Source organism: Pungitius pungitius, chromosome 15 (genome assembly GCF_949316345.1).
Source record: "Pungitius pungitius chromosome 15, fPunPun2.1, whole genome shotgun sequence".
In the NCBI taxonomy this organism is placed as follows: domain Eukaryota; kingdom Metazoa; phylum Chordata; class Actinopteri; order Perciformes; family Gasterosteidae; genus Pungitius; species Pungitius pungitius.
The window spans coordinates 9,881,442-9,904,197 of record NC_084914.1 but is presented as its reverse complement, the minus strand read 5'-3'; the positions used below and the strand labels follow the sequence as shown (position 1 = coordinate 9,904,197).

The window sequence follows — 22,756 nt, the reverse complement described above, 5'->3', positions numbered from 1 at the left end:
TTTGTCGGCTGCACATCCATGATGCGAATCTCCCGTTCCACCACATCCCAAAGATGCTCTATTGGATTGAGATCTGGTGATTGTGGAGGCCATTTGAGTACAGCGAACTCATTGTCATGTTCAAGAAACCAGTCTGAGATGATTCCAGCTTTATGACATGGCGCATTATCCTGCTGAAAGTAGCCATCAGAAGTTGGGTACATTGTGGTCATAAAGGGATGGACATGGTCAGCAACAATACTCAGGTAGGCTGTGGCGTTGCAACGATGCTCAATTGGTACCAAGGGGCCCAAAGAGTGCCAAGAAAATATTCCCCACACCATGACACCACCACCACCAGCCTGAACCGTTGATACAAGGCAGGATGGATCCATGCTTTCATGTTGTAGACGCCAAATTCTGACCCTACCATCCGAATGTCGCAGCAGAAATCGAGACTCATCAGACCAGGCAACGTTTTTCCAATCTTCTATTGTCCAATTTCGATGAGCTTGTGCAAATTGTAGCCTCAGTTTCCTGTTCTTAGCTGAAAGGAGTGGCACCCGGTGTGGTCTTCTGCTGCTGTAGCCCATCTGCCTCAAAGTTGGACGTACTGTGCGTTCAGAGATGCTCTTATGCCCACCTTGGTTGTAACGGGTGGTTATTTGAGTCACTGTTGCCCTTCTATCAGCTCGAACCAGTCTGGCCATTCTCCTCTGACCTCTGGCATCAACAAGGCATTTCCGCCCACAGAACTGCCGCTCACTGGATGTTTTTTCTTTTTCGGACCATTCTCTGTAAACCCTAGAGATGGTTGTGCGTGAAAATCCCAGTAGATTAGCAGTTTCTGAAATACTCAGACCAGCCCTTCTGGCACCAACAATCATGCCACGTTCAAAGTCACTCAAATCACCTTTCTTCCCCATACTGATGCTCGGTTTGAACTGCAGGAGATTGTCTTGACAATGTCTACATGCCTAAATGCACTGAGTTGCCGCCATGTGATTGGCTGCTTAGAAATTAAGTGTTAACGAGCAGTTGGACAGGTGTACCTAATAAAGTGGCCGGTGAGTGTATGTTCAGAGGTTGGGTATTCAGTCAGTTCTCTACTCTTTGCATTGCTAGCATGGATCCCAGAGGAAGGATCGCCGTGACAACCGTTCTCCTCTGCTTCATACTGGCCTTGCTCGGTCCAGCTCCAGCTGCCTGTAAGTTTATTTAATCACATCTCACCGCTTTTCCCTCAGATTTAAATACAGCCGATATTACATTGGGAATTTACGTCTAACAGATGAGTTTGTAATGTGATGTGTTTGTGTGTGTGTGTGTGTGTGTGTGTGCGCGCAGTGGGTTCCCAGGCGGGCAAAGCCTGTTGCATGAGCTACAATAGGAAGCCGGTACCCTTCCAGCGTATCAGGGGCTACAAAGAACAAACCACCAGGGAGAACTGCCACATTGAGGCGATCGTGTAAGGCGGTCCAAGTCCATCTGAATGGGTTTCACAATGAAATTATCATTATCAACTAAATCACTGTCAAACCTTTATGAGAGGGTTGGTGAAGACTAACTGATTGGATTGATTTGATTAACTTCCAAACATTCAAAAGACACTGGTAATTGTTTTTTGGAAAGCATTACTAATATTGTTTCTGCAAAATATATTAAATATTGCCATGAAAATAAGCCATTGATTTACCACAATATTTTACTGTCAAGACTAATTACATGGATTTCATGACTCTAAAAAGGCTGCTGTTTGATCTGCTCCATATCTCCATGAATCATGTTCATAAATGATTTGTATGCAGGCTGCCGAGGCTTTAAAATTGAAAAAATCCAATTACGCAACACAGCTCGGTATCAAAATCCAATACTTTTCGATACCGATGGAATTGTACCAAAAGCAGTGACTGAATATCAATAGAAAAGTCCTGCAGAGATGCATTGGGTTTCTGTAAGACACCAAAAATAGATTATGTAGAAAACTTAGTAGCTTTCCTTAAAAAAAAGTTGTAAAAAATAGTTTTGTTTATCAAAACTGGAATTATGAAAAAAACGTATAGATATACTATTTATGGAATTACAATTCACTGTACTGCTCTCTGTGTCTGATGTTCCTCACCATTGCAGTTTCTACACGGTTAAGAAGAACGCGATATGTGCCACACGCAAAGATAAGTGGGTGAGGAGAAATCTGGAATTACTCAGGTTCGTAACTCCTACTCACTTTGAAATACCAAATGGTTTCAGTTGGATGTGGACCTTGACATCAGAGGAAGCCTTGTGTTCCTGTGCTTTGGCAGCATTGTGAGTAAAAGCGTTTATTTCCATACAGTTTGAAACTGAAGAAGATGTCCAAGGCTGGCACTGCTTGAGATAAGACTGAAAAAAGGAGTGAAAAGCGGATTTTTTGTAAGAACCACGGAAGCCTTCCCGAAAAGAAGAGACCGTTTCTATCAGCAAAAATCAAGTTTTGGTCTTTAGAAATTAAATCATTTGAGTTGTAGACATACAATTTGAGAGAATTTTATACTGGTTTCCAGAAATTGTACATACTAAACTATCTATTCACGTTGGGGGTATTAATTCATGAAAAATAAAGTTCTATTGACTTTTACTGCATAAACATATGCAGTGTGCATGTAATCATGATCCAAACAGGGACCTGAGAAGAACAACTTTGAGACTGTAGCTTATGTGCTTGGCCGCTGTTAACATGAACATCTCTTTTTCTTGATGCTTTCTTTTTTAAACTTTGCCATTTCATTACCTGGAATTAGTCTGCTTCGTAATCAGAACCATGCTGAATGCTATTCTCGCAAACAAATAAATCTATTTCATAATGCAACATTGTTGTTTGCATTCATTTCATTAAACGTTTTTAATTTAACTCATTTTTAATTCAAGGGTTTTTATCAAAAGTGCATTAAACCATAAATTGGCATACCTGACTGGATAAAAAATGCCAGTCAGACCAGGTGACTCCTTGGATGAGCCGCTCTCCTCATCTGAGCTGTCCTGAAGGTGTTTCAAGTCACCACTAGATGGCAAAATTGACCTGTAAAAACAACTGAGCCTCCTTCAGCTACATTTGATGAGCTATCGTTGATTTCCAATTAAACAGAAAAACACGCAAGGGTGGAAGACAAAAAAAAAACATTTATTTTTTTTAAATGGCAAACAACAGAACTCTTAATTAGATTGCTTTGGACCTTTTTTTTTGTCTATTTATCATCCAGGCCTCATGTTAGCTGAAATAACACAGGGAGGAAATTAAAAAGAAAGGCAGACATAAATAGCGCTGCTAATAAATATTAAATATGACATAAAAAGCATTTTAAATATTTTTTAAATTATTCAATCATTTGCTGTTGGTATCAGATTTCTAGGCACTGGAGGTTGTAGGAGCACGAGTAGTGCTCTTATTTGCTCTGCGGATTTGCCTGTAAGACAAATAGGAGATCACAGTTAAATGAACACTTCATGCACGCGCAACACAGTGACAGAAAGGGTCATTTCCGAAAATGTTCTAAGATGACTCACTCAAGCTCTTTGATCTTCGCAAAAACCCAATCTTCTTTCCAGTGGCTGCAGACTTCTCCTTCTGTGGTCTCAAATCTTGAAAAAAAGAAATAAGGAAAAGCTCAATCACAACGTCTAAATCGTTTTTTGTTGGGAAGAATCCAACGTAGTCTGGATTATCTGTTAGATAAAGTAAGGAGGTGATTCTTACATGACTGCTTTGACACAAGGGGGCTTCTTCCTCTGGACCCTGTATCCCAGGATGGGAGCAGTGACATTTGCAACACTGACCTTGGTGCAGCACTTGATTATCTTCATTTCTGTTTTTTTAGAAAACAAGCAGAGGATTGGTTGTTACAAGAGCACATCTCGTACAATAGCACAGATATGAATAAATAGCAACGGCCTGCATTTTCATCTTGTGATGAAAGGAGTTGCTTCCCGTACTCGTGGCGATGCCGGAGCGGACCAGTTGCGTCTCTAACAGGGGACTTACCGGATGCCGATGCCGTTAGTGCAAGGACCCCGGCGACGAGAGCCAGGCAAGCCAGTCTTCTGATGTACCACTGCATGGTTTCCACGAGAGATGTTCCAGAGGTTCTTGGGAGAAGCTTAATGTGTGATCTGCTCTGACCAGACCTCTGATTTATACTGCGGAAAGAGGAACCAGGGAAACCTGACCGGATGAATTGTGTCTTAGGGCTTTCTTCGTGTTGTGTGAGTGGGCGGATGAGGGGACGCACTTGGAGGATACTTCAGTTGACTGCTTCCTTTTTTTTGTGATTTCATCATGACCTTGACTTTGGGTCACTTGATAAATCAGATGTACAGTGATTGCATTTTTAAGTCACTTCTTTCTACTATTGTATTACCATCCATAACTTACACGTTAAATCACATGTATTAATGTTTAAATACTCTGATATAAGTTTCAACTTGTTTTGGAATTATTGGATAATGTCATATTCATTCTTTCCTGAGTTTGCATTTTCGTATAATCTTAGTGTCTCTTCCTTCAGGCCCATGAAATTGCAAATTAAGGTCAGTAGGGAAATTTACCTTGAAAAGTGAGTATCAACGTCTCTATAAATGTGAGCTGGGCGACAAATCGGATCCTCTCCAAGTTGTTCCAGCTCTCTGACACGATCCAGGTCTCTAAAACACTCAAGCTGGACCAGAGAAAAGATGAATGGGCATCGATGAATGAATAGTTAACCACCTAGTTAACTATGATGCATCTTTCCCAATGATTTTGTACATTCTTTTATTTATAAATTGTGCAGATTCAGCATGAATCAAACGCAGAATCATGTGCTCGTCGGACCAACAAAAGTGTGACCGGTCTTCCTTCCTGCGCTCGAAAAGGGGAAGGAAGCAGATCCCCAAGCTTTCCACCACAAGCCTCCGCTCCTCCTCACCCGAATTGGGTAATTCATCCTTGCCAGTTTCGTTCTTGTAGTTACAAGTCTCAACATGTATTTGCACAATTTGGATGGCACAAAAGGCATAAAATGACTTTGCCAGTAGACAGGCATTCTTTTCTAAATCAAATATGTGAGTTACCCCAAATTAACTCAATAAAAAGCTGCCAAATGCCAAATAACCAAAATGACTAAAAACCCAGTTCATTGCTGCCAGTTGCTCCACAAGTTGGTTCCTCTGATTGGCTTTTATTTACTTTACATTATCCTTCTTACATCCTGAATGTTGTACATTATTTCTTGCTATATATTTCACAACAATAAATGTGTTTATATCATTTAAAGTAAAGTAAGTCATCTATAATGGTATCTAGGCCAAGGGCAGATTACAGAAGCACAAGTGTGTTGTGACTGAACGGCACCTCGTACATCATGGCCTACGCTTGGTTTCTCAAGAAAGCCATTGTCTGAGATAAGCCATGTGTCTTATAATGACAGTATTTTTGATTAATTTTCCAGAGGTTTGCAGGGGGATTGGCGACACAAAGAATGCTATCGTTTGATAACAAAGACAAAATGAACATAGAAACGCCCACGTGCTTTATGTTTTGGATTATCGGCTAACACAGCAGACTTTCACACGGGGCCCGAAGGCTGATTCACACTTTCCACGTTTACGTGTCTGTGAGGGGGTCGTATGCATCGAGTGTGCATGCAAAGGTTTCGTTTTACACTGCAGTCAAGCAGGAGATAACAGAGTGGATATCTGAGGAGAGGGTTTTACGAGCAGCTGTTGCCCTCGTCAATATCATTTCTCTTCATGGGAACACAAAGACAGCTGAAAGGCGCTCCGGCACATTACGTTTTGATGCATTAGTGCTAAAAACTGAAATGGATTGCGGAAGGGGAAATGCGTGGAAGGCCGCCCGAATCGTAGTGGGAGGGGGGCCTCGACCACAACGATTCGGAAGCTGTCTGCAATCAGTGTGTTCAAGGCTGATAGTACTAATGCAGAGGCCTTTGTTCATTACACAGAGACAGGCAAGCTAGTTATGTAGAGAAAATGAAAGAGTCTAGTTAAGATACAAAGAATAAATGTTTTCCTTTTTTTGGAAATCTTTGTCGTTGTTATCAATCAAGACTCCTTGGACAGTATGAAGAGCTTTAAATACCGACCTCTATCTCCCTCGCCACCTTTGTAGTCTGCATTCGGCGTGTATTACAGAGGCCTTTCTGTGTGGGGTCAGTCCAAAGACTTGCTCTGGGGATTAAGGCCGTAGGTGTGTGGACGTGAGGCGTGAATGGCTGTTTGTCTCTGTGTCAGCCAGCTTGTCCCCCGTCTCTCGCCCCCTGTGAGCTGGGACTGACTCCGGCCCCCCGCGACCCCCCCGCGACCCCCCCGCGACCGCCCCGCGACCCCCCCGTGTATGAAGGATAAGCGACTTTGAAGATGGGTGGATGGATGTGTTAAAGAATGAGCTTTGTTTGTGATTTATGTGCCTGATGATAATATATCAGTGAATTAAGAGGGAAATGAAGATGGAAGCCTGTATGTAGTAAACGTTTTTTAACAAATGTAAGGTAGATGATTAAGTCAGTGAGCGGCTGAGTCAGCTGAACTCTAATTACACAGGCAAGCATTTACTGGATTTGGTGAATGAAATGTTAGAATTCCTTTTTAATGAAAAGCAGAAATGTTTTCTCGAAATGAGGAAGGAAGCATGACCAGTGTGATCGTCACGGCAACAACGAAGATCGAATTGCGAAACCTATTCATTCTGATTTATTGAAAAAGAAAGTTGTCCTTGTGAATGAGAATCATGAATCATGAACCCGTTTTTATTTTACATTATGGCCCTTTATCTAAAAGATTAAGTCAAGACTGTAACAGCGTAAGGTTTATTCTTCTTCGTGTCATTATTGTTATGGTGAAATACTTTGTGGGACAATCTTAAAGTGAATCAATGGCCTGCAGACCTGATTATTCCTCCATCATAATAACTGGCTATCATCGAAGAGGGACAAGACAGAGCCAATTAAACATAGTGGAGCTAAAAAACTCCACACTGTCATCCTATAAAGTGATGAGGGGACATTCATCTGAGCTCACTGGCCTGCACGGGAGTTGAATTTCAAAGCGAAAGCGACCGAGTCTGTGAAAACACCTGCATTACTTACTGAAAATAATAACTTAAAATGCTCAAAAAAGTTTGATTTTAATTCAATGCAAAATTGTAGTTCATAAAGCTGTTTTCTGCATCATCTCCCATGGTTACGGGTTGGTTTGATTTAGGTGCAATTACCGCTTGGACAAAGCTGAAATAACTGCTTGTTTGCCTCTTAGGGGCAGCAGAAACAAGTTGTGAACATATCAGCAGGAAACGTTTAAGTCCATGTATCAAACTGCAAATCACGTTCTGCAGTTAGAGATGAACATTAGCATTCATTTGGAGACTTGCTTTTGTCCATATTATAATTTCCGATCCTCTCTGTTGTCTCCTGAGGGAAATATGTGGTCCTGCAGCTGTTGGGGTTCCTCGCTAACTGTGTCTGTCGGCTGTTTAGTGAGCAGGTCTCTTTTTTGTCGTTGCTGAAACAGCTCCCTGCTGCATCCTAAAAAACACTGAGGGTATTGAACCCAGACAGTAAAGCTGCGGTACAGAGAGCTATCATGAGTCCAGACTCACCTTGAAGCTCCATAAAGTCGAGTCACATTTAGATGACATATCTCCCAGTCCATCACTTCAAGTATCTCCTTTCATATTGTCACCAAGTTTTGTCATAATACATACAGCATATTGCTTATAGCCACTAAAGATAAGGACATACTCAAATACTCTACCGTGGAGGTCTTTCTGACAGACGTGAAAATGATGTATTGAGTCAATTGACTATGTCATTTTCTTTTTTCTGATGTTTTTGAGGAATGAGGATCCTGACACTTCCACCTGATGTTGTTGCAGTGCTTTTGTGACTTGTCTGCATGTCAGCATGTACTCACCATGGCCACTTGCCTCTCAAGAAGTCAACCGTGACTGACTCCTTTGACATGCTTTTACTAGTGTGGGTTTTAATAGCAACAAGGTTTAATAAACGAGGTCATAGAGGTGCATCCGTTTTGTACAACGCACACATCAGCAAAAGAACTTGTTTTTGCTCCTGTGGTCGCTTCTGTTGCACGAAGAAACACTCGCCTCAAATAAGAGTAGAAAACAAATTTAGAACAAGTTTATACCGACCAACTACCTCATGTGAAAATACTACTTGATACTTATCGTTCCTCTTGTGTCAGGGTCGGCACCGACACGTTTTAGGTTTTAAATGCATAAAAGAAACAAATCTATCATTTTTTTGCGCTAAGGCTTTTTGAATTGGAACCTCTATTTTAACAAAATAAAACATAAACAGTTTAATTCACTAAATTTGAAATGCTCTGGTTGAAACGATGAAGTTTGTGTTGTCAGGGTCGGTTTCAACCCACTTATAATTAATGAATTAGAGCCCAAACTGAAATCTGAAAGTTCACCGTGAGCCAACACACTGACAGGTATCCAGTATACCTGCACAAAAACAAAACAAACAAGAAAATGTGAGCTCAATTCAGTACAGACTGACAAAGAAAAGGCCTTTAGGCCCACAGCAAAAATATTAATATCAATATTGTCATGGATAAGGAAGCTTAACAAGTTACCAAATTAGACGATAGATCATTGTGTATTTTACAGCTGATCTAAGACATGGTTACAACCCCCCCCCCCCCCCCCCCCGCTAACGTCAGGGATGCTACAGAAAGCAAGAGGAAGGTTGAGACCACAACCTCCGGTGGAACATGTTTTGATACCTCAGACCACCGCTAATGAGGCAGGGGGCGACGGAGCCGACTGCGGAAGGAAGGAAATATGTACGCTACTTTCCAATGTGAATGCGAATCTGTGGGTTCGGCACGCTCTGCCTCCAGGTTGCATAGATGAATGATGATGAGTGTTGGTGGGCTTAAAAAGGACTTTCAGAGCAGACACAAGCATCGTATTGATTTTAGTCGGAGACGAGCAATGGCAGGCCTGGCTTTCTTCTCGCTTCTTCTCGTTGCTGTCATGGTGTCCACAGCCTCAGCTCAAGGTAAGAACAATAGGAAGAGTCCCGTGCGTTTTAAATGTATCTAAGTTATTCATATTTGATGATTATGGAAAACATGATGATGATAACAATTAAGTGTTGTGTATTTTATTCACAGGTGGGTTGCCCAGTTGTTGTCTAAAACTTGGAAAAACTAAAGTCCATCGAGACCAGCTGAAGAGTTACTACGTACAACTCACGACGACGCAGTGCACAAAGAAGGCAGTGGTGTAAGTCACCCGGCCTGCTCGACGTTTTTTTAAGTCAAAGTTCAGTGTAGGCCGTGCTGACTTGTGTTTCAGAATAATCGCCAATCATTTGGGATTTTTCAGGATGTTACTGAATGTACATTTTCTTTGCTGTGATTTTCAATAGATTTACAACGGTGAAAGACAAGAGGATCTGCTCTCACCCCGAGGAGAGTTGGACAAAGAACAGCATGGCCTACCTGGACAAAAAACGGGCCACTACACAAATTAGACTAAAATGAAAGGGCAATAGCTCCCAAATGTCTCTTCTCCCGTTTGAGTTCCACAGACTTTTGAATGTTCTCATATTTACTGCCAAGTCCTTACCTCATTTTAGTGGAAATGATACCTATTATAGCTGCCTTTTTGTGTATGTCGGTCCAATTATTTGATTTTGTTTGATGACTGTCAACATATAAATACTACTACTTACCGAATAAATGAATTGTCACGATATCACGGCTACGTTTTGATGATTGTGTTTTAGACAGATTACTCTCCAATTGTGTGCAACCGGTCTCTCTAGGGGTCTCACCTCCTCATCTCCTTATCTCATCTCTCAAATCAATAGTAAAAGGCCAGACAACAACAAGGCTCCATGGTTACATAGTTGAGTCATGGGGAGTGTGCAGTCAAACATATTTAGAGCTTCCAATTCTGTGAAGTGAAAGTGGGATAACCATAACTTTAAAGTGAAGTTGAATTACTACCAGCGATGAACAACCTACTTAAAGTAACAGCACAACTTCACAGTAATGTCCAAAGTACACACATAACACACATTAGCAAATGTGTAGAATGAATTAACATTAAGGTAGAGCACATTTTAACTAATTTAAATATGGTTTAATACTGTTAAATACTGGAAAGTATAATCTATAATGCAGTCCATTGTATGTTTTATAAAATATAAAATACTTGATATCTACATATTTATCTATATATCTGTTTTATCACATTTTCAAATATATGTTGGTTTGTCAAAAGCAAAATGTCTAAATAATACTTTAACTATTAGGCCATTCTGAATGAATATCCCAATACATTTTCTAGGTGGTGTGTGTTCTTGACAGATTACTGTCTAAGCGTGTGCATGGAGAAAAGCTTCAATCGATATCTTAGCATCCAGCGGCGCCGTCTCCTCCATTTCTCATCTTTTTGTGTCATCTCTTTCTGCGCCTCTCTTGCACACAAGAAAATCCATAAACAATTTCAAATGTATTTATATAGGTTTAGCTATATATTTAACAAATATAAACATATGGATTTTGTGTGCTGTCATAAAAACGGCAAAGACCGTCTTTAATCCAAAGTGTACTTTCTGCTGTGGAACGTGAGTCATTCACAGTGGACTCCGTTTCATCATTTTGACCCATTCTGGTGGCCGCCGCGCTCCACCTTCCCTCGCTCTACTGCTTTGACGAGGTGGGCTTCAGGGTTGACAGGGAGGGAGATTCAGGGGCTTTCTGTTAACATGTTTCCACGTTCTGGTGGCCCGACACGGTGAACAAAAAGGCACCAGGCAACCTGTTATTTACTCTGCGTGGGAGGAGAGAGAAAGTACAGCTCGGTGTCAGTATGCTGCAACTGAGGGTTTGAGAGTGGAGAACGTTTGAGGTCAGTGCAGCGTTTACTCAAACCACTGTGCAATGGGTTTTCCCCGCACCTCGCCTTTATGGGTGGCCCACCATTGTTGCCACGTGTTTGAGTGAGCTATTGAGTGCATGCGCAGCTACTTAGCCTGGGACTAACTACAAGTGTGAAAAAAAGTGTAAATATATTGTCATTTAATCATAAACCTATGCTTTAACACTAACAGAGTGTTGTGTTTATGTAAGGGTCAAGTGGGCTGTACACACAGCCATGTGTTGTTTCAGCGGGTGTGTGTGTGTGTGTGTGTGTGTGTGTGTGTGTGTGTTTGTGGTTGGAAGATGACACTGAATGTCTTCCTAAGTCAGGTTCATTCTGATGTAAAATACACCCAAAGAAGGCATATGAGAATGCACTTTCTTTCTGATGGGTTAACCACTAAACACATCTGCAGTGCACACAAATGTATAACACACACACGCACACACACACACACACACATACATACATACCTACACACACGTACATACACACGCACGCATGCACAAAAGTCATGTCCCAAAAATGAAAGTCACACATGGCATCAAAACGTGAGAGGAATCGTGTTCTCAGTGAACTAGTGAACCCAGACTCAATAGATAGCTCTTCCTTATAAGTTGTAGGCCCCGATTTAAATATACAAATCAAATTCTGGCCTATTGGTGCAATACCAAAGATATTCTATCCTTGAACCCTCACTTCGGAACGGAACAATTGATTTTGACAATTGAATGATTCGTCATATCTGGTCTATGACTAATGTGTATGATTAACAGCACGGTGGTGCAGCAACAAGGTCCTGGCTTTTACTCCACCCAGTGGCCTCTCTGTGAGGAGTCTGCAGGCTCTGCGTGGCTTCTCTCTTGGTCCTCTGGCTTCCTCCCAAAGACATGCGCTGGGGATCGGGTGGATCTAAATGGCCCTTAGGTGTGTGGATGTGAGTGTGAATGGTTGTCTGTCTCTGTGTAGCCCTGCGATTGGCTGGGGACCGATTCCAGGGTGAACCCCATCCCTCGCCTGGGATTGACTGCAGCCCCCAAACGACCCTGTGTGCAGGATAAGTGCTTTGAAGATGGATGGAAGGATGGATGACCGAGTTTCTTTCCAGAATTCCCTCATAATACAAAACAGTGAATCCCTCAGTTTGACTTGAATTCTTTGAATGTAATAAGAAATGTACAGAACTCTGACTCACATTTTTCCCATTATTTATTAATTGTATTAATTTAATTAAATGGTTTGAAAGTTCACTCATTCAAAGTTTTCACTAAAAGAGATACAAATCTCAAATCTTTCATGTGAGTCTTCAACCCTGCATTATTTGTTTAGTTTGCTTTTGTTGTCTTCAACATGGGCACAGAAGAACAAGCTGTAAAAACCACATTAAGATGTTATCAGCTCATAAAGTAAACACCAAAAAGGGTGAGAAAATAACATTATCTACACATCCATCAGAGGCAGAGGAACATGCATTTGTGGTTGTGCCTTTGGCCTGATGTATGCACGTCTAACATTAACTCTTGTCAAGGCTCTGTCTAGATTTCTACCAACTCCTGAGGGAAATACGTGGCTCTTACGTGTTACAGAAAGTAAAATAAAATAGCTTGGTGCTTAAAAAAACAAAACATCACCCTTGAAAATGAGAGTAGTACATCTTTGACATTACTTACAGTGACCCCATGTTAATAAACGCACACTAGATTCTTAGAAGTTGACATTACTTTGTATGCTTCTACTAACTTTGTTTCATGGTTTTCAATTTTCTGAGAATAAAGGAAACTCTTCTGCACAAGCCAGAAACATGCTCTCACACAGTGTTCAGGAAGTGGCCGTTGTGGTGGTATAACGACCCCAGGGTTTCTAGTAAAACCAAACATCCTTCACAAAGACTGCAAAGAAATATCACAAATATACCACAAGCTACTACAGTATCATTACAAACAGGGCACAAATATACAATTCATCTCTACTTATAAAGAGTTTACTAGTCCATTGTTATATTGTTCTTTAATAGTTGAATGTGATAAATCTACTGCCTATGAATAGCTTATATTTAGCAAACAGTAGCCTATCAAAACAGTGCAAAATGCTTGGCCTGCGGAGTTTCTGGGTGCGTTTCTGTTTAGAACCGTCCATGCAAACAACTTTTCATTCAACGCTGCGCTTCACGGGCCCTCAGGAATACACCTTGCACCTTGTCACATCCCCAAGTCGCCCCAACTCACAGCAACAGACACCAGTGAAATACAACAGGAGCAGATTCTAGATTAGGCAAGGAAGGCCAAAATAAAATGGACCCAAACCGCTTCCAGTGCATTTCGCCGGACCCTAAACCCCAAATCGCCCCCGAAAGCAGTGCCCTTGGTGTGCGAATGCTTGGTAAGTCACTTGATGGGCAGGTGGCACCTTGTATGCCAGCCCCCGTCTGGGTCTGAACAGGTGAATGACACGTAGCGTGAGAGCGATTTCAGTGGATAAAAGACTGGAAAGACCGTGTGCACAAACAAGTTTATAGAAGTCCAATATGCAGCATTTATAGTTTTACTTTGAGAGAAGCTGGTGACTAAATTCAAAGCACATCTATGATTTGGTCAGCGCCGGCCAGGACTGTATATAGACTGTTTAGCTTCAAAGCAGACCATAATAATCATGTCTGTTTGTCCAGTATATTTATATCTACTTGTTATATACAGTGGTATGAAAAAGTTTGGGCACCCCTGATTTTTCAGATTTTCCTTTATGTATCATTGGTATGGAACAGCAATTTCAATTAAATATATCATATAGCAGACAAACACAATGATATTTAAGAAGTGAAATGAAGTTTATAAGATTTACAGAAAGTGTGCAATAATTTTGTGCAAATTTCCTTAGAGAAGATGCAAAGAGAAGAACAAGTTTCTAAGGATTAGCTTCACCTGTGTATGTAGGTCAAGGGTCAATGAGCTTACCAAACAAATTTTGTGTTCCAATAATTAGTGCTAAAGGTATTCAAATCAATAAAACAACAAGGGTGCCCAAATTTATGCACCTGCCTACTTTTGTTTAAGTAATTATTGCAAACTTTCTGTAAATCCTATAAACTTCATTTCACTTCTTAAATATCACTGTGTTTGTCTGCTATATGATATATTTAATTGAAATTGCTGTTTCGAACCACCAATGATACATAAAGGAAAATCTTGAAAAGGATCAGGGATGCCCAAATGGTTTTCATACCACTATATCAAGCTGAACAGGCTATGAGTCTAGATTTGTTATCTCTGTTTACCTCTTGGTTTCCTTCCTGTACATTTGTGAAAACACCATAAGAGCTACTGACAAATATCTACTGTGATGGTGTAACATATCAAGTCTGTTTCACACCATTCACACCAGGCTTCATTTTTTCATGAAAAGAATGATTGGCAAAGGAATTGAAAACTTTATGTTCTTTGACACATGCATGTTTATGACAACAAGATCAACAAAATATGTAATAAAGACTGCAAATTATGTAATACATAAGATAATATATGAATAATCCCTGTTTTTTATTTAATTGTAATAATCATAGAATAAAGCTGGACAAGTACAAGCGGAAAGAGTCATGAACTGAACATGAACCTTGAATCGTTCCTCAACACAATTCAAGTCTTGGACTGTCTTCCTTCCCTGGACTCTTTTTTTCTGGCGTCTCCTTCCTTTCCCGCATTTCTTTCTGCGGCATAGTTTTCAATGGAAGGGACGGCTCTGGTGAGGCGGCTCTGGTGAGGCGGAGCTGGTGAGGCGGAGCTGGTGAGACGGCTCTGGTGAGGCGGCGCTGGTGAGGCGGCGCTGGTGAGACGGCGCTGGTGAGGCGGCGCTGGTGAGGCGGCTCTGGTGAGGCGGAGCTGGTGAGGCGGAGCTGGTGAGACGGCTCTGGTGAGGCGGCGCTGGTGAGGCGGCGCTGGTGAGGCGGCGCTGGTGAGACGGCGCTGGTGAGGCGGCTCTGGTGAGGCGGAGCTGGTGAGGCGGAGCTGGTGAGACGGCTCTGGTGAGGCGGCGCTGGTGAGGCGGCGCTGGTGAGGCGGCGCTGGTGAGACGGCGCTGGTGAGGCGGCTCTGGTGAGGCGGCGCTGGTGAGGCGGCTCTGGTGAGACGGCGCTGGTGAGGCGGCTCTGGTGAGGCGGCGCTGGTGAGGCGGTTCAATTTCTCCTTGTTCACCTTCCGAATCACTTTTTTAGCCCAGTTGCTGTTTGGGTCCGAGCAAATCTTGCCTTCTTCTATTCCCTGGAGCCTGTAATTGAACCTGTAATTGATTGAGACCTAATATTAATGGAATTGTAACGTCTGTAAAGTATTTTCTCATTGTCAACCATTTTTAAAGGGGCTATTAACCTGTTCAGCTAAATGTGCAGCAAAATAACATTTCTTCCTATTGTAGTTCCGATAGTTCTGTACTGGCCACTTACACTACGGCGTTGATGCCACAGGCGCGTTTGGTCTGTAGGGTGTAATTCACCACACGTCTGAGGCTGACTGTTCTCGTAGACCACCCCGGACATTTACAGCTGGGCTTCGGTGCATGGGCTGAGAAAGACAGACACCAAGAGACTAAGTACGTTGCATTTCACCTTGCAGAAAGCCCGGTCAAAAGTGGTCAACCTTTGTGCGGTACTCACTTGCCTGGACGACGCTCACCCATGTGGTGAAGCAAAGGAGAGCGACTAACACCCTGCTGGAGGTCATCTTCTGGCTTCCTTCTTGTGGGGTTTAGTATCTCGCAGCACAAACTCAGGCGATCTGAATCCCCCACACAAAATAGTCTTGCTACTTGCTTGACTGGTAGTCGGACACGAAGACTCGCTGTTGTGATAAGCAAGCGTCTCTTTGTCTTTCTCTCAAGCCGGAGCTTGGCTTTTATAAAACACGAGCCCTTTCCGTCTCTCCCCCACCATCACACCCCTAACCCGTCACCATCGCCGCAGAACAGGGGAGAGGAACATTTTTTTTTTTCACCTTTCACAAGTCAAACATGATAGAAAGACCCCTGACCACGAATTTAAATATACAATTCAAATAAAAGTTTTCCCCTATTGGTGCATTACCAAACATATTCTATCCTTGATCCCTCACAACACGAGAACTTTAAATAAGAATTTGTCACATTTGGATCATGACTAATAAAAAACGTATGACTCACAGAAGTTAGTCATAAGTCACTTGATGGGCAGGTGGCACCTTGTATGCCAGCCCCCCATCTGGGTCTGAACAGGTGAATGACACGTAGCGTAAGAGCGATTTCAGTGGATAAAAGACTGGAAAGACTGTGTGCACAAACAAGTTTATAGAAGTCCAATATGCAGCATTTAGAGTTTTACTTTGAGAGAAGGTGGTGACTAAATTTAAAGCACATCTATGATTTGATCAGCGCCGGCCAGGACTGAGCAGCCATTCACAACAATGCAAACGATGGCAACACTTACCCTGCTCTTATCACGCAGAGTTCATAGCTACACCTGAAGAAATTCCACATACGTAGAGTGATGGGGAAAAAAAAAAGTCTTTGACCCAACAAAACAGATGTGAGCGTACTGTGTGAAGCAAGAAGTCTACGTTGATGCATTTGTACTTAAATGAAACCCCTTCCGTATCTTTAAAACCACTATATTTTTCTTAGTAGTATTTCTGCCAAAACTATTGTTTTTAGAGTAAGGAGCATCGTGGGAAGTCTGCGTGCATGAAACAGGCGACAGTTGTCATAAATTACTGGACTTCTATAGGAAAACACACAAAAAAAGAAGAGCAACTTTGTTGTCAGACTTCTTATAAATACAGCCTCCCGTGGTTATGTAATTTATTATAAGCCAAACAGTATTTATTCATTTTTTTGGTTTTAAAGTACATAGACTGTTTAGCTTCAAACCAGACCATAATAATCATGTCTGTTTGTCCAGTATATTTATATCTACTTGTTATACATGAGCTATGAGTCTAGATTTGATATTTCTGTTTACCTCTTGGTTTCTGACATATATGAGCTGTGATGGTAATCCTAGTGTAACATAGGACGTCGGTTTCACACCACACACACACCATGGCAAAGGATTTAAAAGAGTAAAAACTTTATGTTCTTTGACACATGCATGTTTACGATCAACAAAATATTTAACAAAGACTGCATATTTAATAATACATAAGATAATATATAAATAATCCCTGTTTTCTGTTTAATTTTTTTTTTAGCATTCATTGAATAAACTTGGACAAGTACAAGCGGAAAAAGTCATGAACTGAACTTGAACTTTGAATCGTCTCTCAAGACAATTCAATTCTTGCACCGTCGTCCTCCCTTGGTCTTGTTTTTCTGGCGTCTCCTTCCTTTCCCGCATTTCTTCGGTCGCATAGTTTTCAACGGAAGGTACGGCGCTGGTGAGGCGGCGCTGGTGAGACGGCTCTGGTGAGGCGGCGCTGGTGAGGCGGCGCTGGTGAGACGGCACTGGTGAGGCGGCGCTGGTGAGGCGGCGCTTGTTGATGCATCTTGATTTTGTCTGTTTTGCTGCAATAGGCTTTGCTCCTTGTCCACCTTCAGAATGACTTTTTTAGCCCAGTTGCTGTTTGGGTCCGAGCAAATCTTGCGTCCTCCTCTTCGCTGGAACCTGTAATTGATTGAGACCCATTAATGGAATTGTAACGTCTCTAAAGTATTTTCTCACTGTCAACCCTTTTTAAAGGGGCGTTTTTCCAGTAGAAAACCTGTTCACACGTAGATTGCCTCGAGTGGCGGCAACACTTTTTTAGGGAGGTGGTTGAAATCAAATTTTGCAATGCTATGAACAGCAAAATAACATTTTCTTCCTATTGTAGTTCCGATAGTTCTGTACTGGCCACTTACACTACGACGTTGATGCCACAGTCGGATTCGCTCTGTAGGGTGTAATTCACCACACGTCTGGGGCTGACTCTGGTCGTAGACCACCTCGGACATTTACAGCTGGACACCCTTGCATGGGCTGAGAAAGACAGACACCAAGAGACAAAGACTAAGTACGTTGCATTTCACCTTGCAGAAAGCCCGGTCAAAAGTGGTCAACCTTTGTGCGGTACTCACTTGCCTGGACGACGCTCACCCATGTGGTGAAGCAAAGGAGAGCGACTAACACCCGGCTGGAGGTCATCTTCTGGCTTCCTTCTTGTGGGGTTTAGTATCTCGCAGCACAAACTCAGGCGATCTGAATCCCCCACACAAAATAGTCTTGCTACTTGCTTGAGTGGTAGTCGGACACGAAGACTCGCTGTTGTGATAAGCAAGCGTCTCTTTGTCTTTCTCTCAAGCCGGAGCTTGGCTTTTATAAAACACGAGCCCTTTCCGTCTCTCCCCCACCATCACACCCCTAACCCGTCACCATCGCCGCAGAACAGGGGAGAGGAACATTTTTTTTTTTCACCTTTCACAAGTCAAACATGATAGAAAGACCCCTGACCACGAATTTAAATATACAATTCAAATAAAAGTTTTCCCCTATTGGTGCATTACCAAACATATTCTATCCTTGATCCCTCACAACACGAGAACTTTAAATAAGAATTTGTCACATTTGGATCATGACTAATAAAAAACGTATGACTCACAGAAGTTAGTCATAAGTCACTTGATGGGCAGGTGGCACCTTGTATGCCAGCCCCCCATCTGGGTCTGAACAGGTGAATGACACGTAGCGTAAGAGCGATTTCAGTGGATAAAAGACTGGAAAGACTGTGTGCACAAACAAGTTTATAGAAGTCCAATATGCAGCATTTAGAGTTTTACTTTGAGAGAAGGTGGTGACTAAATTTAAAGCACATCTATGATTTGATCAGCGCCGGCCGGGACTGAGCAGCCATTCACAACAATGCAAACGATGGCAACACTTACCCTGCTCTTATCACGCAGAGTTCATAGCTACACCTGAAGAAATTCCACATACGTAGAGTGATGGGGAAAAAAAAAAGTCTTTGACCCAACAAAACAGATGTGAGCGTACTGTGTGAAGCAAGAAGTCTACGTTGATGCATTTGTACTTAAATGAAACCCCTTCCGTATCTTTAAAACCACTATATTTTTCTTAGTAGTATTTCTGCCAAAACTATTGTTTTTAGAGTAAGGAGCATCGTGGGAAGTCTGCGTGCATGAAACAGGCGACAGTTGTCATAAATTACTGGACTTCTATAGGAAAACACACAAAAAAAGAAGAGCAACTTTGTTGTCAGACTTCTTATAAATACAGCCTCCCGTGGTTATGTAATTTATTATAAGCCAAACAGTATTTATTCATTTTTTTGGTTTTAAAGTACATAGACTGTTTAGCTTCAAACCAGACCATAATAATCATGTCTGTTTGTCCAGTATATTTATATCTACTTGTTATACATGAGCTATGAGTCTAGATTTGATATTTCTGTTTACCTCTTGGTTTCTGACATATATGAGCTGTGATGGTAATCCTAGTGTAACATAGGACGTCGGTTTCACACCACACACACACCATGGCAAAGGATTTAAAAGAGTAAAAACTTTATGTTCTTTGACACATGCATGTTTACGATCAACAAAATATTTAACAAAGACTGCATATTTAATAATACATAAGATAATATATAAATAATCCCTGTTTTCTGTTTAATTTTTTTTTTAGCATTCATTGAATAAACTTGGACAAGTACAAGCGGAAAAAGTCATGAACTGAACTTGAACTTTGAATCGTCTCTCAAGACAATTCAATTCTTGCACCGTCGTCCTCCCTTGGTCTTGTTTTTCTGGCGTCTCCTTCCTTTCCCGCATTTCTTCGGTCGCATAGTTTTCAACGGAAGGGACGGCGCTGGTGAGGCGGCGCTGGTGAGACGGCTCTGGTGAGGCGGCGCTGGTGAGGCGGCGCTGGTGAGACGGCGCTGGTGAGGCGGCGCTGGTGAGGCGGTGCTTGTTGATGCATCTTGATTTTGTCTGTTTTGCTGCAATAGGCTTTGCTCCTTGTCCACCTTCAGAATGACTTTTTTAGCCCAGTTGCTGTTTGGGTCCGAGCAAATCTTGCGTCCTCCTCTTCGCTGGAACCTGTAATTGATTGAGACCCATTAATGGAATTGTAACGTCTCTAAAGTATTTTCTCACTGTCAACCCTTTTTAAAGGGGCGTTTTTCCAGTAGAAAACCTGTTCACACGTAGATTGCCTCGAGTGGCGGCAACACTTTTTTAGGGAGGTGGTTGAAATCAAATTTTGCAACGCTATGAGCAGCAAAATAACATTTTCTTCCTATTGTAATTCCGATAGTTTTGTACTGGCCACTTACACTACGACGTTGATTTTACAGTCGGATTCGCTCTGTCGGGTGTAATTCACCACACGTCTGGGGCTGACTCTGGTCGTAGACCACCCCGGACAATCACATCTGGGCAGCCTTGCATGGGCTGAAAATGACAGACACCAAGAGAGAAAGACTAAGTACGTTGCACTTCACCTTGCAGAAAGCCCGGTCAAAAGTGGTCAACCTTAGTGCGGTACTCACTTGCCTGGACGACGCTCACCCATGTGGTGAAGCAAAGGAGAGCGACTAACACCCGGCTGGAGGTCATCTTCTGGCTTCCTTCTTGTGGGGTTTAGTATCTCGCAGCACAAACTCAGGCGATCTGAATCCCCCACACAAAATAGTCTTGCTACTTGCTTGAGTGGTAGTCGGACACGAAGACTCGCTGTTGTGATAAGCAAGCGTCTCTTTGTCTTTCTCTCAAGCCGGAGCTTGGCTTTTATAAAACACGAGCCCTTTCCGTCTCTCCCCCACCATCACACCCCTAACCCGTCACCATCGCCGCAGAACGGGGGAGAGGAACATTTTTTTTTTTTCACCTTTCACAAGTCAAACATGATAGAAAGACCCCTGACCACGGATCTACCCACAATGCAACAAATACACAACAGTAGCATCACTCAACGTGTGCAGATACACACACAGTGACTCATTACTTTCCTTTACACTCACTTTGCAAGCCACAAACTGCATGTACTTTCAGATCCACAGATGAAGAATAGTTTGGTTGTCTAAAAGGAGCATTTAGTTATTATTATTATTATTAGATCTTATGTTCAGACAAATATATACAGTCAGAAATGCTTGTACCAGGCTTGTCTTGGGCCTAACCGGTTGTCAACCACACAAACTCTACAGCCCGTCCAACTAAGGCCCTTCAACACAGTTGGTTGAAATTATTATCAGTATTTAGATCTCTGACATTTACAAATCAAATTAGCTTTACTTGGGTGAACTTTGAAATGAGTAAACTCTCCTAACAGGGCCGACCTTTGACTTCACAACAGATAAAGTTACTACGATTGAAAATAATTAGGTCAGTACATTTTATTTAAGCTATCTTTAGATTTCCAAATGTTGGTTTTGGTTATGAATGTATCAGCTTTTTTAAACCGATCTCAAGTATTAATATTGGTATTCGGCGTCTTTCAACATGACCTATATGTAGCTCTGTCTAACTTTAACCGGCTCAGCCTTTGATCAAAGAGAGAAAGGAGAAAAAGACTGAAGAAGGAGGCATGCGGCAATCTTCAACTTTTAAACCAGGATTTAACCGACCGTAAGAGAAGAAGAGGGAAAGTGAAATAACAACATAGAAGTAAAAAGACACACACACATGGTATCCTCTCATCCCCATTGAGCAAGAACTGAAGGGAACAGAACAGGTGTGAATAGAGAGAAAAACAGAAAACAAAATGAAACAGAGGAGAAGAACAGAGAACTTACTGCAGTATGTAGCTGCTACATCTCGCATCACAAATCATAAAACCATCACAACGCTGGCACTTTATTGGTTATTCATCTGCAGGATGGAGAGTTAATGTTTACTTCAGGCCCTTGACTCATTCACTCAACAAAACCAATCCCAAGACACATGGCTCTCGTGCCCAAAACTCCTGTGATTATAATCCCGATGGGCTGCTGTAATGCAGAATACAGAGAAAATACACTTGACAAAATACACAAAAGCGCCTGCAAGCAAGCAGTCACATACAGACCTGCCTGCACATACAAACACATTTGTCCACAGCAAATATCCCAGACCCATCAGTGTCTTCCCTGTGGAAACCTGTTTGTCGGAGAAGAAATGGCTCGTTCCCCTCTCATTCATTAACCGCTGTCCCGGAGCAGCAGTCCGCTGCTGTTGGTTGGTCGACAGCGTAGCTCATAGGTTTTTGCCTCTTGATGAAGCAGGAGACTACAGTCACAGGAAATTACAATCAATACGGGCTCTCATTTCCTCATCCGATATTGACCCGCATTGTTGACCCTTTAAGCACGGACACAAGGGCACAATATACATAGGATTTGCATCCATGACACAGACGCATGCATGCATGCGCACACACACACACACGATACACATTTAAAAATCTTTTACCTGTACGCAGTGCAAGTGTGAGGAAAGATTTGAGGAAACCAAACTCCTCTGCATCCAACCGCAACATTCAGATCTCTTATCACGCTCAGAGGTGCACCCACACCCGCCTTCGCATTAGTCATAGACACTGAACCCTATTGTGCGTCAGTGTACTCTATCACTTTGTATTCTTTGGCTTAGGTTGTACAGGCAGATGGCAGATGGCAGTTAGAGCAAGCAGGTCTGCACATGCAGGCAAAGTATGGTGAGTGGCATGTCACAAGTGAGAGCAGCAGTTGAAGAAGTGTCTCGTCAGACGTAAATGCTTCTCTCCCTGCCCTTTCTGTTTAATAAAGAATCCACTCCAGACAGATTATGGTTTGATTGTATCCTTTATCTGACACTGAGAAATCTTATTGATTCATTATTTTTTCAAAGATATGCGATTCCGTCTCCTTCCGT

The 22,756-nt window shown here is 42.2% G+C and overlaps 4 protein-coding genes across 6 annotated transcripts; 2 read left to right on the top strand and 2 right to left on the bottom strand.

The window, feature by feature from the left end:
- Positions 1 to 1,082: 1,082 nt before the first annotated feature.
- Positions 1,083 to 3,087, top strand: LOC119202319 (C-C motif chemokine 20-like). Its single transcript, XM_037457066.2, has 4 exons — positions 1,083 to 1,187; positions 1,327 to 1,447; positions 2,110 to 2,187; positions 2,315 to 3,087. The coding sequence occupies exons 1-4, from the start codon at positions 1,106 to 1,108 to the stop codon at positions 2,352 to 2,354; spliced, it is 321 nt and encodes a 106-aa protein (XP_037312963.1). The 5' UTR covers positions 1,083 to 1,105; the 3' UTR covers positions 2,355 to 3,087.
- Positions 3,088 to 8,850: 5,763 nt separating this feature from the next.
- On the top strand, positions 8,851 to 9,734 carry LOC119202303 (C-C motif chemokine 12-like). Its single transcript, XM_037457065.2, has 3 exons — positions 8,851 to 9,041; positions 9,157 to 9,268; positions 9,414 to 9,734. The coding sequence occupies exons 1-3, from the start codon at positions 8,894 to 8,896 to the stop codon at positions 9,526 to 9,528; spliced, it is 375 nt and encodes a 124-aa protein (XP_037312962.2). The 5' UTR covers positions 8,851 to 8,893; the 3' UTR covers positions 9,529 to 9,734.
- Positions 9,735 to 14,325: 4,591 nt separating this feature from the next.
- On the bottom strand, positions 14,326 to 18,351 carry LOC134105176 (apidaecins type 73-like). 2 transcript variants are annotated; one of them, XM_062557723.1, is made up of 3 exons: positions 17,987 to 18,351; positions 15,348 to 15,465; positions 14,326 to 15,184 (listed from the first exon to the last, which is right to left on the bottom strand). In XM_062557723.1, exons 1-3 carry the CDS (start codon positions 18,051 to 18,053, stop codon positions 14,545 to 14,547), a joined length of 825 nt encoding a protein of 274 aa, XP_062413707.1. In that variant the 5' UTR covers positions 18,054 to 18,351; the 3' UTR covers positions 14,326 to 14,544. The 2 variants fall into 2 exon arrangements, with proteins under 2 accessions (XP_062413707.1, XP_062413706.1); XM_062557722.1 differs by lacking the exon at positions 17,987 to 18,351 and adding an exon at positions 15,558 to 15,861.
- Positions 18,352 to 18,952: 601 nt separating this feature from the next.
- On the bottom strand, positions 18,953 to 22,250 carry LOC119208960 (eotaxin-like). 2 transcript variants are annotated; one of them, XM_062557512.1, is made up of 4 exons: positions 21,661 to 22,250; positions 20,416 to 20,536; positions 20,200 to 20,317; positions 18,953 to 19,963 (listed from the first exon to the last, which is right to left on the bottom strand). In XM_062557512.1, the coding sequence occupies exons 2-4, from the start codon at positions 20,480 to 20,482 to the stop codon at positions 19,633 to 19,635; spliced, it is 516 nt and encodes a 171-aa protein (XP_062413496.1). In that variant the 5' UTR covers positions 20,483 to 20,536; positions 21,661 to 22,250; the 3' UTR covers positions 18,953 to 19,632. The 2 variants fall into 2 exon arrangements, with proteins under 2 accessions (XP_062413496.1, XP_062413495.1); XM_062557511.1 differs by lacking the exon at positions 21,661 to 22,250 and having other exon boundaries at positions 18,955 to 19,963; positions 20,416 to 21,652.
- Positions 22,251 to 22,756: the final 506 nt, after the last annotated feature.